The sequence below is a fragment of the Aptenodytes forsteri genome, unplaced genomic scaffold, assembly GCF_000699145.1.
Source record: "Aptenodytes forsteri isolate BGI_AS27 unplaced genomic scaffold, ASM69914v1 Scaffold16, whole genome shotgun sequence".
Taxonomy (NCBI): domain Eukaryota; kingdom Metazoa; phylum Chordata; class Aves; order Sphenisciformes; family Spheniscidae; genus Aptenodytes; species Aptenodytes forsteri.
Genome location: NW_008794753.1, coordinates 1,203,687 through 1,219,815, shown reverse-complemented (window position 1 = coordinate 1,219,815; position 16,129 = coordinate 1,203,687). Strand labels below are relative to the sequence as shown.

Here is a 16,129-nt window from a genome sequence, read left to right as displayed (position 1 = left end):
TCCTACGAAGCGCGGGGCACTGGCTGTGCCCGAAGGGTCTGCGTGCTTATATATGGCTAGAAAGATAATCACTCCACTGCAAATCATTTCCGTGTTTCCAGTGAGGGGACCATTAAAATGCAATACATATTTTTAAATACTACCTATAGGTGGTATTAATATACTATAAACCATGTATGTACTACGACATCCTAATGTTCATATACATGCATACACATATACATGCACTACAGTATTAACTTAAAACCGTAACATAGCTGTAATCAGTGAACACAAGCTGAGCACATGGGAAACCTGAGGATAAAGAAGCTGCAGAGGCACAAACTCCCTGAACTTGTTCTTTGAACCTGATGCCACAGTCTCAGAAGGAGGAGGATTCCCATTTTCAGAGACACCATTTTTCATCTGAATTTTGTAACTTACCTAGCAGTAAAAAGCGACTGTAACAAACTCCTTTGCTGGCTGGTGCCACCCTTGATTTGTTTGCGTGGGTTGTCAGCGGGAGATTTTCCTCCCCCTCCGCTATCAAACAACTTAGTTTGGGTTAAGGCTGCACAGAACAGCAAGCTTCAGCCCAAGTCAAAAAACTGCATTGCACAACAGGAATGCACAAGCACTTGAACTTGGATCAAGGATATACGGAAAGCGTCCTCCCTTTCTCACATAACTCTCGTTAATTAAACCTCTGGAGCGGGAATCCTCTGAGCATCTTCCCAGAAAAAAAAAGTATTTGTAATGACTGCAATCTCAACTTATGTTTGTTTCTTGAATTATTACACGAATTGTACTGTAGCGCTGAGACCATACAGCAAAGGCGGGGAAACAGACTGAAACACAACAAACGAAGCAGACATTAAAGGAAAACCTGTGGCTGAGGTGGAGATAAGGAGCTGGCTAAAAGATGTTATCAGCTGCTAGAGAACACTGCTTTAAAAAGATGCCTTGGAGAAGGCAGCACATAATGGATAAAAAAAAAATGTTTTCTCTAACCTTTCCAAACCCAGAAATTGAAAGCATAACATACTGACGCTTTATTACAGACCGTACTGTGTATTTTAGCGTAAATTAATTCTAAAAATTCCAGGAAGGTTTGCAGCAATGCTTATCTTTTGTGCTTTGGCCTTCACTCCTCATTTCACTTGCTAAACCACCTGTTTTGGCTGGAACCTGTTCCCTTGTGCCGACAGCCAGCGCGGACCCCCGCACCGCCGATTTTCACAAGATCCCCAGAAAACGACGGAAGATCACAGGTCCCAAGAGTTAAGCTGCCTTGTGCCACCTCCCTTCCGTAACATAAAACGGCCAAACGCAAAAGGGAGAGCCGCTAAGGACCGCAGCAGGAGGCAGGAGAGGCACATCTCAGACATGCCTCCAGAAACGGTTCTTCTGCGCAGACTGGACCGGGCTTCGGTTTTGTTATCGTTCTCTCTCTCGTTTCAAGAAACCAGCCAGTTGGGCGAGCAGTTGTAAGTTTGGGACGGTCTCCTCCTTCCCCGTAACAGTCCAAGGATTCAGCATCAATTCAGTCCACTTGGCATTCATGTATCAAATTCTTCTTATTACCAATTACACGATGGGATCCCAGTGGTCCCTTTTTAGACTGGAGTATTTTTCATTGCCTGGAAAATAATCTGTTCTCCTGTATAAATATTCCTTGACTCACCTCTGTGCTTACAGTCTGACTTTCAACAGATGAGAAGAAAATACTTAGGGTAGACTACATAGCTCTCAAAAACGTAAAGCTCTTCGGACCCTAGCTCAACTTTGCAAGTTACTGAGGTTTTACAAACACACACCCCCCCTTTTTAATTGGTCACAGCTGGCTGCGAACGTTCGCAGAAACCCTTGCAGGGCGATTAGAGGGGGGCCTGACATTTCGCCATGGTACCAGCACCGTAATAATTAAGGAGGTGATCACGGGAGGTGCTGAGGAGTTCAATCTTCATTAAAGGGAAAACACGCATCGCTTTGAAGACGGCATCCAGTACTTCACATGACTAGGCCCAAGGCACAAACCCCTCAAAACAAAGCTTAGATTTGGTCTTCTCCAGATGGCACAACCAGCAGTTCCCCTCCAAGCTTTTCCTACCACTGACAGCTCTTAACGCGAGGAGCAGTAAAGATCTATATGAAAATTACAAACCGGTGCAATGTCAGCGAAAGGATTCCTTTTTCATTTATTTGCCAAAATCTAAGCAGGGGGCTACAACTCATCTGAAGGACTTGAGCCATGCGCTTTCTTTCACCCGATATAATCACCTCTTTTAAATGATAATGAAATCCTCAATTCTTGAGTTCAACCCAAGGAAAGCTTGAAAAGAACAAAGAAAGCCATATTTCAAATTCACTAAAGCCCTTAAGATTTTAGTCTCTTAAACTAGCAGCTCTTTTTCACTTGCTATCATGTTCCTTTAAACAAATGTGTCGGTAATATTTTCGCTCATGCGTATGCTCCATCACTCATTGATGAAGCTGGACAACTTTAAATGTGATAGCGTACATCCAAAAGCCTGTTTGCTGTACTCCAGTTAACCTTTAGAAACTCAAATTATATGAACTATGAAGTTATTCATAGAGTAATTGCCCTGCATTTACGTCCAGATTTGTAAAATTGAGGTCGTGCCATGAAGCTCGCGGCGAACGCCGTGTTGTGCGTCTCGGTGAAGGACGCTGGACCCCACAATACCCTACAGATGGAGGTGCGAGGAAACTTGTTTCACAGGTACAACCCCGGCTGTTCCCCCAGCTTCAGCACATTTTCCCTTTTCTTCAAAACTCATTTCACAAAAGACTTTTTTTTTCTTTAACTGAATAAACCCCTGCATAGCCTTGGCTTGTTTCCTCTCACTAACTTTTTCAAAGAGTTCAGTGCTACCTGTTTGCCAGCTATTAAATACCTAATGTTTGGCTGATGGACAAGCAGATAGCGCAGGACGAAGCAGAGCTCTGCACAAGCCGCCCTTGTTCCACTGCCTTCCTGAGCCAAAAAGAGAGAAAATCCCGGCAGGCAGAGTTGCACGGCAATGCTGCGGACTAGCAGAAATCTCTGGGCTCAGGCTCTTCTCCCCGCCCCAGCAGAAGGCTAAATCTTTGAATCAGGAGGCTGTTTGTAAATAAAAGGATTCGGACTTCTTGGCTGTTGGAGGAGAAGTGCTCTGCTTAATTTAGCCCTGGTATTATTAACAGTGGATTCTCTCCAATAAACTGACAGCTGAAGAACAATTGCTGCTCTTTAATCCCACAAACGGATTTTAAATCGGCCTTGTGAACTGTAAACCCATGAAACATCGAACACAGTATCTTGCTACTGTTGTTCTGAAATCGGCACTGGGGTCCCCGTGGACCAGGGAAGTCACCCGAGTCCAAACAAGCATTATCGCATGTGCACTTGCTGGTGGTGTCTTTCCATCTCAGAAAGTCACATCCAGCTCCCGGATCCAAGAAGAGTCTACAAGGTGCTTTCCCCTTTGCTTCCAAAGACAAAACCTCTCCCATTTTGACTTCAGTGCCTTCGAGTGCTTTGCAGTCCTGCGATACCCTTTGAAAATCACCTCCAGCCCGAAGGCTGCCGCAAAGCCCTCTCTCCCAGCCCTCCGCCCAAGCAGCCCATGCCCTAACACACCGCAAAGGCTTCCAACTGAACAGCTCGAAGAGATTAGCGGGAGAAATAGGGTCATTAGTCAATCAAACAACACTGAGGGCATGTCAAATGCTTGTGTAAATGAGGGCAGTGCTATAAAAGAGGGAGACAATAATGGTCTCCTGAAGCGGCGACAAAGCCATTTCAGCTGGCCTTGCAAAAGCAGACACTAATCACGGGCCCTGCTTGCTTACAGTTGACCTCTCCTTTGTGCAAAGCTAAAGAAGATTTGGTCTGGCCGATCCTTCAAAACGCAGCCGGGCTAATTAGGAAGGGTCCTGTCCCTACAGCACAGCAAAGTTCCCACACAAGAGCCCCCAAAGCCTGAGTGTTGCTGAAACGATCCACTCCGCCGTGAAGCTTTCAGTAAGCAAACGTTGAAGGCAAGCAGCTGATTTACAGTACGAGATGCAAATAACAACAGCCTTTATGCTCCCCATCCCACGGACGGACGGTCCCTGCCACGAACGCGCGACCCCCCGGTGTGCAGAGGAGCCATGTGGGGACCTGCTCCGCTGCGTTCACTCGGGTACGCTGAGTCCACCGAAACCGGACCCCGAAGCATAGGGTGGTCTGAGGATCCCTGGGAAGGCTTGGAGCAGAGCCCGGGTTTTCTGACACCCCCCTCCCTCCCAGCAATGTACAGAAAGGTCATTTACATCCAAGCGCAAAGAAGGGAGCTCCTAAAGAGAGTCTCAGCCCAAACCAAACCTCAAACACTCCATTTACAACCCTTTCATCTACCAGACATGGAAGATAACGGAGGAGTTCAGGACAACCCAGCTGCTTCCTCAGTTCACAAACAGTTTCTGCAGTCACTACAATATTGTTCAGCTCAACCTCTTCCCCTGGTTTGCTGCTCTAGCAAAGCCCCACTTATGGCAGGTAGGAGATGCCACACTGCGTGGGGAAAAAAAGAAGAGAAATCCCTGTGCTGACAGCACTTTACATGATCAAAAAGCCACCGAGATGCAAGAGGCAACAGAAAAGGCGTTGAAACCCAGACGGGTAAACAAGATGTACTGCAGACCTTCCTGAAAGAGCTCGTGCAGCCCTATTGAGAGGTCTGCCTTCAAAGTGAGATGATTTAGTGCAGGCGGAGAATGCCCAAATATTATCACTTTCAACAGCTCAGGAGAGCAGGAAGGACAGCATCTCACCCCTGGAAGCCAGACTGATTGGGTACCGCCTGTTTTCCAGCCAGGGTAAACACAGGATTGCTGCTGCTCTAGGCTGGCCAGTAAAAATATCCCATGCTGAAAGGTATGATAAGAGTCTGGCCAGGACAGAGAACGTCCTGCCTTTAAAACAAACACATCTGTATTTCTTTCCAGAAAAGAAAAAGTGACAGCATTAAGATCAGACACAGAGATTTCTGGAAGACGAATGACACCACAGAATATCGCTGTGGAGCAACTTCATGCACTCTGGGTTATTTTCATGTTGTTTTCATCGAACAGCCTTGTCAGAAGCCCTCCGGACCACATCCAGGTTCATCCCACAGTCAGATGCTAAACGGCTCCATTTTGGGGAACTATTTCTCAAGAAGGTATCATCGTCTCAAATACCGGGATAGCTTCTTTTATAGGTGACAGATGAGAAAAAATGATTCACCGGTCAACCATTGTGTGTCCTTCCGCAAAGCTGTCTTCTCTGAAGCAGCCTCCAGTCTCCCATCCTTTCATTAAAATCCAGCACAAATGTTGACTGACCGGCACAGAAGTTAACCACCCAGAGTACATTTAACAGTGAAAGGGAAGATGAGAACCCAGACAATTAGGTTTCCACCAGAAATTTGTCCAAAAAAGTATTTACCAAAAAAAATCATTTACAGTAGTCAATAAGAAATTAAGATGAAGGGAAGGATGAGTTTGTGGCTGGGATCTTCCTGTATCCTTAATCAGCACGTTCTCTGTGGCAAGCACCTTGGCTTTTGGAAAATGCTATGAATAATGAAAAACGTCAAGAGACAGACAAAAAAAGTCAATTCTCTGCAAGCTAGGGCTAATGCAGCATTTTTGTTGGTCTTTTTGAGATTTTCAGGAGCAACATCTGTTTAAAAGCAGGATGGAAACAAAGGTTAAAACTAAACTTGAAAGCTAGGAAAGCTTTCTGAAGATGCTTGCAAAGTCACTTATCTTGCAGAATGAACGCTGTCCCCAATCTGTTATATCTATACGTTTCCTTCAACTGCAGGTAATGAAAATGGTCCATCATTTGCAGAGTCTGCATCAGTGGGTTTGGGGTTTGTCTTCAGGAGTGGCCGAGGCTTACAGAGCAGCGCGCCAAGAAGATAAACCACTCTTCTTGTCAATGTGCTGGCGTCTCTCATGTCCACCACGTGCCCCATCCAAAAAATTCACTGAGGGTACGAACTGGTATTGATCATGTTACATTTTCTGCCGCTTTACCAGGAGACAAGGGAAAAAGTGGAAGTCCTGAGCCAGCCAGCACGTCCTGCTTGGGGCTGGGCTTTCAAAGGTCCATCTCCTTCCTTCCAGCCCTTGAAGTGACCAGATAGTCCCGTCCGGGCGGATTTGCTGAAGGAAGCAGGACAACGGTGCCTTTGCAATGTTTATAAACAACAGGCCTCGGAAACAGCGAAGCATTGTCCCGGCAGAAGGGGATGTCAGGGGGCTACTTCTGCCATGAGCACAAAACGTAAATCACTTGGGAATGAAAATAATTTGAGGTTGCACACACAAAGGAATGCTCCCAAGTCAGCTGGGCTTTGCTGTTTGGAAAGGCAATAGAACAACTAACACTATAAACTGAGGTTAAGCAGCACGAAGAACGATTTTTCCACTCTATTCACTCAACCCTGTTGCTTGTAATTAGCTCATTCCAAAACAAAGACTTTGGGTTGGTTTCTTCCTTTAATTTCAGGGAGCAGAGCCATAATTTGCGTCTCCTTGGCCATCCCCCGTTGGCTGTAGTGCAACCCATCCCCGCTGCCTTGAGTGAAGCTCTGCCAAAATATGGAAGGTAAGGATCTGACCACAGGTATTCAGGATTTCAGACATTCGTTTAAAATTTGACAGGCATATTGGAAATGAGCAAATCGGATAAGGAGCTTCTCTGAGCTGCCACTAAAAACGTATTTTGAGTAAAGACATTTTAAAGGTTCAAAATAAAGGTCAGAAATTCAGTAAGTTTCAAAAGCTCTTCATTATTCTTTTTTTTAATCTAGTTTTACAGTTTGGTTCTTTGCTTCTCGGTTCCAAACAGAAGCACGTAAGGAAGCATCACCATAAAGGTCAAATATCCTGAGAGAACAGTTCAACAGCCAACTCACTTGGAGTTTAAAAGAATTAAAATAAAATCAAAATTGCTTAGAAAAACAAGTGACAACTATGACATAACCACCTCATGCTTTGTTAATTGGCAGAACAATCTTGGAATTTTTTTATTTTTTTTAAACTCAATTTATCACTTCCAAAGGCTCAACCGTTGTCACGCTTTACACAATTGCCCAAACTACAACTATTGGAGGTTCACCCACGCCTCATTTTTAACCGAGAACTACAATTTTCCGATTTCTCTGACTAACAGCCACCTTTTATCTGATCAGAGCATCCTTTTCCCCAGAAAAGGGGAAAGGCTTCTGGCACCGAGGACCTGTTAATCCGGGCGGAGGCGAGCTGTGACCCACAGCAGTGGCTGCAGCGTTCCTGTCCTGCCCCACTTGCCCCCTGCCTTTCTCCCCTCCCTCTCCGGAGCAGCCCCGCGAGGTGTGCGAAGGCAGCGCACCACCCCGAGGGCACACCACCCCGAGGGCACGCACACCGCCCCGGGCACGCTGGTGACACAAGCCGCTGTCGTCCTCCTTTGCTGCCTCACGTGGATCCTGCAAAAAGCTTTGCAGGGCAGTAAAATAAAAGCTAACCTTCAGCCGTCCGCAGGCTGACCTTTTAAGACCCAAAGCACCGACTTTGGGTCTCTCATCCAAGGGGGGTAATGTCAGTGCAACTACAGATGTATTTTCTTCCCCTCCAAAATAAGCCAGTCATTTCCCTTTTAAAAAATAGTTGGGGGTCTCAGAAATGTGTGTTTTATTTTCAAAGCTGCAACCAATTATAATTGTGGGAATTGCTAAACATTTCCAAATGTGAAACTGTTTTTTACCTCTCAGGTTCTGTACAGGAAGACGCCTGACGTTTAATTTATTGATTTGCATGAGAGAAGCTATGACAAAAGCATTGCAGGGACAATTTAAGGGCTGTTTATTTCCTAGAAAACCCTGTAACGTGCAAACGCAAACCCAAGCAGCAGTGCAGGATCGAGTACATCTCGGAGAATTAGCCATGCTCTAACCCTTCGGGGGTGAAAGGATGAGAGGGAAGCAGTATTTTAAGTAATGTGTTTAGACTGCAGTTAGGAGAGTGTCACTGGGGAGAGAAATAATTTGGACTCAGGTTACTATTGTGTCTGCAGTGTGACTATTTTAGCAACATAAAGCAAAAAAGCAAAACAAACTGCAAATTATTGTTATACTAAGCAGCACCCTCTTCACCTTACTTAAAATGTAGAATTTAAACCGTTAGCATTAGAACAGCCACAGAGCTTTGAGTGACCAGCGAGTTAAAGCCGGATTGCTTCGTTTCCTGGGCATCGCTCTGTTTCCTGCGGCAGCAGCGGGGAGGCAGGAGCGGTGCCAGCCCCAAGCTGCCAGCCGGGGCCAGGCGAGGCTCTGCGGCGCTAGACCCGAGTGCAGCAGCACAGAGCTCAGCCCAGGGAAACTCACACCCTCCTGCATCCCTGCAGGGCACGGCAGCCCCCCACAGCGGGCTGTAAACTGCTCGCACCACGTTGCTTAAGACAAGCAGAAGGTCACGCCGTCCCCTGACACCAGACCATTTTTAACACACTAACACGGGACAGAGCACCCTGTATTTCTAGGACATGGCGTTAACTCTGGATGACACCTTTGCAAATGCTGTGGAGAGAAGGACAACCAGCCCGGGAGAGGTGTCGCACCTCGCTGTGACCAGAGGTGAAAGCTTGTGGTAAAAGGAGGCTCGAGCAGAGATGCAGACCTGCAGCCCTGACAGAAACGTCTCGGACATGCTCCAGGAGGGGTTTATGCCTCGTGTCGGATGGGTCCGTGCCACCTCTGTGCTCGACAGCGCCCAGGCTCCACTGAAATCACACCGGTCTGGCCGAGGGGCTGGTTGTTGCCAAATGGAGCCTGCATTTCTGGAAGTAGCTCCAGTTTGGATGCCCTGCAGCAAGAGAGCGGCAGCCAGGCTCGTGATCCGTACACCTGGGCTCGGGGCAATTCTTTTTTCTTATTATCAAGGAAATTGCTTCATTGCCTAACTGAGAACTTGTGCCACCACTGGAACACGGGGCAGGGGACTCATAACCATCACACACAAACCACTGTCCCAGTCGAGTCCAAGGAAAGGCTCCGACTGTAATAAACGCAGCTCTAACTCCAGTTAACGAAACGTATTAAAGAAGGAGCAAGGAATGAATAGAGCCTAAAGTCAACAGTGTCAAGGAGGGTTTGGCCGATCTACAGTTTGTATCTGACTGAGAGAATCCTCTTTTTCTTTAAAGGTATTATCTAAATGTGACTTAAGGGCCTTTTAAGCACTTCTAAATTGACACTTGTAACAACAATTAAAGTTCCTTAAAACAGATGCACCGTGAAAAATGTGCAAGAGCAGGCTGGCTCAGCAGCTGCAGCCCAGCTCCGCCGCGTAGCCGGTGGTTGTGTGCCTCCTCGCTAGCTGAAGCGGCAAGACCTTGTATCTGCCCTCTTAAAACACAGTGTTAAGACACACGCTTTCCCTGAACCGATTAACTCGCACGGTCACCTTGCCGCCCTCTGTTCTGATTACTCTGGGGTTGGAGGGTTTCAGGCTTTGCAGAAAATGCTCCTCTCCAGCCCTTCTCACGGGGAAAAGACCAGCTCCTGCCAAGGACTATTCCGATGTCAACTCCTCTACATCCGTAAACTTACCTCCATTTCTGAAAGAGCAAGGAACCACAAGTCTGAACGAAGAGATATATACTAATGGATGGTTTAAAAAAAAAAAAAAAGTCATTATTTAATTTGCCGTCATAAATCCAGAATTTGAGTAATTGTTACTGCCCTGTACCTTGCAGACTTAGCAGTTAGAGGGAAGAAAGGGCAGCCGTTTCTCTGTGCAACAGTACAAGGCACATTTTTCTCTTACCATATATGAGGCATGGAGAACCGTTCCAGCTCTAAGCAGTTGTTTGCTATAGACTCTCATGTTACCAAATCAGAACATCTCTAAATTACCAAACATAGGAAACTCAATAACCTTCAAGAGAGAATTTGTATATTGCACGAAGGTTAATTAAATAAAGCTTAGCAGCCCCAAAATAAAGCCTAGCCAAAGATATAACTGATCCAGCTAGTCAGAGCTTAACTATTTTCCCTTCTGATGTGGCAGCCCATCGCCACGCTCCCCCAGGCTGAGCTTCACTCCACAGGCCATGACCCCAGGGTTTCTTTGTTTGACCCAACTTTAATCAGCTTCCTTCTCCGATTCCAGCAAATCCCTCTGCTGATGGCAGCCAGGAATAAAGGCTATTGTACAGTACGGAGCTATGTTTCACAGCAAGTCACGATAAGCATTTCCTTTCCAAACATCCAAGTTCCCCAAACATTACAAACAGTGGCCAAAAAAAGTAGAGAGCAGATTATTGGAGTTTTGCAGATAAAACAATGGCTAGGACAAAAAAAACATTGGGGCATCCCTCACTCTTTATCCCCTTCACTTCCGACTCAAAGTTAAAGGAAGAATTTTAAAAGACTGCTTACCGTACTGACAGCGAGGTCCTTGGAAACCAGAGGAGCAATGACAGAGCTGCGAAGATCCCTCTATGCAATTTCCACCGTTGAAACAAACCCCGTAACTGCAGACAGCTGCAAGGAGGAGGGAGAGAATAATTCCCGAGATCACGATCGGAAGTGTACATGCACTAATAAATACCCATTCACTGATTAAGTTCCCACAGCCCTGTAGCAAACTTGAATAGTTATAAAAATACCACTGAACCATTTTTGCAAGGCGACTCTTTTTTGGTTGACAATGCGATACTCAAACAGTACACAGAGTCTCTCAAAATTTAGGATGGGAAGTAAAGTACCTCAGGCAATGTCTAAGGGCTCTTCTTAAAGTGCGGCTAAGTGAGAATTCACAGGAAAACATCAGCAGAGCTGCATGGTTGTTGATGAAACAATGCTTTTCCAGGTGACAAGTGAGTAAAATAGTCAGAAAATGACTCATGCAGAATCATACCAGATCTTGTGGCAAAAAAGAGAACTTATTTATTTTGAACTTGGAGGCATCTTTCAGGAACAAACCACGAGAAGCTGCTTTCCACCTCTCCGCTGAGCTTTCCTGGAGAGCTGGCTACCCAAACGTGGCATCACCTTCTGAATGGACGAGGGGATGAAATAGAGCTAAACTGTAAGTAAGCCCGAGCAGCCACGTTTCTCTGTTCTCACCAAGTGAAGTGTAAAATGGACACAGAGACAGAGAATGCTCAATTAGGCTTCTGAAATCCACCTTTTCAAATCATCTAAATAAAACCACAAACAAGGATATGTTTTTCCAGTGAAACGTATATTTCTCATGACTCACAAAATGCAGTCAATATTTTATACTTCCCACTAGAAAATGCTCATCTCAAAAGGAGAAATGTTGTTAACAAGTGATGCTGTCACGTGTGCTGTGCTTTGTCAAAGCATAAGGATGCACAACAAGGGCCTATCTTCTTTTTTAAGTCCATTTAAAGATTCAGACAATGAAATTTTCTCTCTATTCACTGATCTGGACATAGCTGTGTTGCCGGCCAATTTCTCTTTTCTTTCTTTTTCCTGCACCTCCTCTTTTTCTTTCCCTTTTCACTTTCATTGAACAAACTGTAACAAAATCCAAGAACAACGGGATTGGGTAGGAATACATTTCACAAAAGCCGTGGCAATCCAGGTAACAGGGAGCAAAAAGAGCTTCACCTGTCTCCACGGTGCAAGAGATGCCGTGGTAGTACCTGCTCCAGCAGTTCCCACTCGCCTACCCCGAGATCCTGCTCAGCCCAGGCTGGATTGTGGACAGCCCTGGGCCAAGAGCAGCAACGGGGACCAATGTGTTACGGCTTATTTATCCCGGAAAGGAATGCTCCGCAAGTGCCAACTGTGTCACGGTCACCTGTGTTAGGGGCCCTCGTGTCCTATTGATCCAGTTGATGGATCCAGAGAACGTAATTATTTCAAGTAGCTGAAATTACAAAAGACAGACCTGGCAATCCAAAACCTGTTGGCTCAGAAACGCAGATTTACTAGAAAGAGCACGGAACGCCGGCGAGCAGACAAATGCTGACGGAGCCAAGTGCAGCTTACGCTGCGATTTACTGTGGATCGTGTGCCGGCTGAAACAGGCTGCTGCCCCGCACAGTCGCCGACTGAAGCGACTTGCCAACAGAATAAGTGAACCATCAACCTGCAAACATATACTGGAACCTCAGGAAGATGCCAAGCCTCCTCTCCTGAAGCAAAGATGAGATTTGTCTTTGGCTTTAGCGGAAACAATAGGGGGAAAAAAATGAGTGCAATGTTTTTCTCCTGCTAGGAGAGTTAGGGGCTATTCCAATCCCAAGGCACACATGGGGGTAGTGGAGTTGCTGGTTAGTGTAAACTGATCACAAGCAGTCAGTGACCCCACTCCAGACCCACGGTCAGAACTTGCCCCAGCTAGGTGCAGCTGGCTTTGCCGATGCAGCACACGTACATCCAGCAGTTCTTCAGGCTCAAGAGAAGCACCTTCCAGAATAATATCAGAACTGGCCTCTCCTCGAAACTTCAGCGGTCACACTTTCTTTTAAACAATCGGACTGCATGGGTCAGGGTAAAGAACGTTTTCAAGGATTTCACTTTGTAAAGAAAAAGCCCGAGACATTTCAGACCGACTGCAGAGTCCCGCGTGCTCCTGGCCACTCTCATGACATGTCTGCAACTCCTCATGCTAAATTCACATCACGTGGGAAGACAACACAGCAGCATCTCCTGCATTAACATTACCTGGGCTCACGAGTGCCGACAGACTAAATAAAGGAATAAATAAATAAATAAATAAAAACTCCTGGAAAAGCCATTTTTTCTCTAAAGCTGCAAGGCTGCCAGTTCTGCATGTCCTGCCTGCCTTAAGGAAAAAGCTGGAGAATTAAATACATCTCCAGCAGATACAGCCTGGGAACCGACTGTCAGCTAACTCAAGCGTGTTCCATGAGGCCCCCAAGAGACACCGGTGGCACCGGCCGGCGTGGAGGGCAGCGTGTGGTCTTGGGCACGGGCTGGTGGAGAAGTCCCCAGCCAGAAGGCTCTGGACCCTGCTCAAGGCCAGCGACGAAATGGCACCGTTGCAGTTACCGACTGAACACACAAAGCCTGTGATTACTTACCTACGTATGATATGGAACCACCTGGAAACAATTATAACAGCGCTCACTGGACTAAGGTTTCCACACGCACTCTGTCTAGAGCTTTTCCCTCCTATCTGCAAGTTGGGAGCCCCCCTGGCTTCTCTTCCCATTCCAGCTAAAGCTGTAACTAATTAGTAACAGAAAAAGCAGGTCTGTGATTACACATTTCATTGTGTGTCATTATAACTGGGGAGGAAAGGCACCCCGTGCAGGCTTCAAAAATGGCTCCAACAAAATACTTGGCACAAAATATTCCAAAACACCAATTGTGCACTGAGAAGAAAAAGGAACCACAGATGGAAACAGCGCAAGGAAGCATTTGCATTTTTTGGGCACATTGGCAGGACATTTTGTGCACACCAGAAGATAAATTTGCAACGTTACCAATGCCTTTTCAAAGATAACTTGAAACTTTAAGACATACACACAAAATCAGAGATGGGAAAGAGCAGGTACTACCTGCCCAAAAGAAACCCAAAGCTTGCGGGTGTCAGCTTGCCACGCCTGAAAAAATCCTTCCCTCCTGATTACAGGTCTGCTAGTAGTTGCACAAATAGGAGTCACGTTCTGGTGGTACTAGCATCCCCTACAATCAAAGGAGATTACCTGGGCAGTAAAGGCAGGTCCTTTTTCTCTCCCCACCCTCACCTCCAGCCTTCTCTCCACTACGTAACGAAGGTGATGTAGTCAGTGCAGTGCAGATTCATGTCCTCAAAACTCCTGAATGCTGAAAGGTTTCATCAGCTGCATAAAGTTCGTCGACAACTCACGTGAAGCTGCCTGAAATACCCTGCCTCCTGACGATAGTTTGGAGAGAGATAAAGCGGCACTTTGTTTTGGGGCACAGTGAAAGTCAAATCACTGGGTCAAACCCTGGTGGTGGCCAGTCCCCTGGCACTATATTGTCAGGTATTTACACAACTCTTATCATAATGCAATCAGTTACAACCTACTTTACATGGAAATCTAATAACCACATCACTAAGTTTCCCACTATTCTCCTCCTACCATTGAATCTTCCATATATCAAGTATTTGCTCTGTTTTTTCCTACAGAAACACAATTGACTTCCTAATTTCTCCTCTGCACTAAATCTTGATACTGTCTTACACAATCTTTCCTAATTTCTCCTCTGCACTAAATCTTGATACTGTCTTGTGTAAGACAATGCTTTCCGCCTAGTCTGCGGTGATTAAGAAGGTTTTGTGAAGGTTTAGGTGAATATGACATTCTACAAATTTGCATGTTTGCTATCAAAACACACACTCTTACTAGACAAAGCTACGTACCTACTTTAAGGATGTTTGCTCTATCACTTCTTTTACAACACAACTGTCGGAGCACCCTGGGTTGAGGCACGGCCGTTAGGCGCAGGATCTCCCTTGCAGCTGACCCAGCTCCGGCTCGCCAGCCTGAGCGATAACTTCAGCTCGTTCCAAGTCTCATTCTCACTGATATCCGAACTCCCCAAACTTTGCACCTTCAATGCACTAGAGCTGAAATACTTGAGCCTCAGTGTTGGCTCTTTTAAGGACCTGATGATTTTTCAAATCCCCCCTCCAAAAAAAAAGATCATTTAGTCATACAAAGGTAGCATTGAAGTCCAAATACTCATCTACCCAAACTAATGAAACAGTGATGAAATGTTGCTTCAGAAAGCCAGTTATCTTCTCATCTAACGTTTTAGTCACTTTTCATAGCCACATATCCTTGGGGACCATGGTGATCCCGTATCAATCCCATGCTGGCCTGCTGGTGCAGAGTACTGGAACTTGGGAAACACTTTCACAAGCATCCTGCTCAGTTGAGCCGCGCCGTACCATGCCTGTGATCGCAAACACTTCCCCATGCGTGTCCTCCCACCTGGCAAGGCAGAAGGAGCTCCTGGCAGCGAGCATTTCATTGCAACTTCCCATCTCCAGGCGTGCACCAAGATTTTTTAGGGCTGCAGCCTTAAGTTTTTGCTAGCTCTAGTCTTGCGAGAAGGGCTGTCTTCTGTTTTCTTCTGTTCCTTCAGGCCTCAACACCGTTAGATAGAATTGACTGCGTGGCCAAACTGCATAGTAAGGTGGTTTGGTTTTCCCTGAATCCTTCACCTTAATCACCTAAAAACCGGACTTCAGACAAGGCCCCAGTAAAGCTCAGCCTGGCTCCACAATGCCCTACTTGCCAGCAGTGCTCAGCCCTCGGAGGCAGTTCAGTGAGACCCAAAGCACAACAATGGAAAATATTAGAAGCAATTGCAGCGACACAAATCAGGGATTAGAAGATACGGGTGTTATTCTTGGCTGTGCCTCAGATTTCCTGAATGGCCCGGACAATTCCCTGCTCTGTGCTTCAGACTGGCACAGGCAGAGTGGAAATCATAATAACCTACATCCCAGCCCAGGGCGGCTGGGGGGCCTGCGGGTCTCCCTCCCCTGCGCCTTCCAAGCCTTCTGCAAACTAGCTCCTAATTCAGTGTGACATAATTTTAATGCAATGAAATTTGGGAAAAGGGTAACGACGCTGTTCTGGGAAACGGGAAAGAAAGGATAAATTACAGAAAGTGCCACCTTCGTCTGTTTGAAAGGCCAGACAATGTCTTTTGTGAGGATTTAGCAAGGTGGGATTCTTGGGAAGTCAGAGACAAGAGACTGGTTTAAAAGGAAGAGTGATGGAGAACAGCATTTCTCCCACTACGTACAGGCTCACTGAAGTACAACACGGCCATCCTCTGCGTGGACAAAGATGGTCTCCCAGGGGAGCATACGTTCGAAGTTTAACCAATACTAGGCTTGATCCCAGGCAAAAGGTTCAGGAGTTCAGTCAAAGCCTTTCAGCTGACAAAACAATGAGCCTCCAGGAGCCAAGAGGTGATGTACAAAGGAAAGTCAGCCTAATAGGGAAATTAAATTGTTAACCGAACACATTTCCTGCCGAGCCTTCCAACCTGTATCACAAATAATGGAGCTGCTCCCCCGACGCCGGCGCAGCCGGCTCCTGAGTGCCTCTGGGCGCTTGCCTGCTCCGCCGGGCTCCCGGGGG

General features: G+C 46.3%; 1 protein-coding gene across 1 annotated transcript in view; it reads right to left on the bottom strand.

Annotated features, from left to right (window-relative positions):
• Positions 1–16,129, bottom strand: part of MEGF6 (multiple EGF like domains 6) — a 112,501-nt gene that overhangs the window by 79,175 nt on the left and 17,197 nt on the right. The window contains 1 exon segment of the mRNA XM_019470713.1: positions 10,440–10,544. Within this exon segment, the coding sequence (XP_019326258.1) occupies positions 10,440–10,544 (105 nt within the window).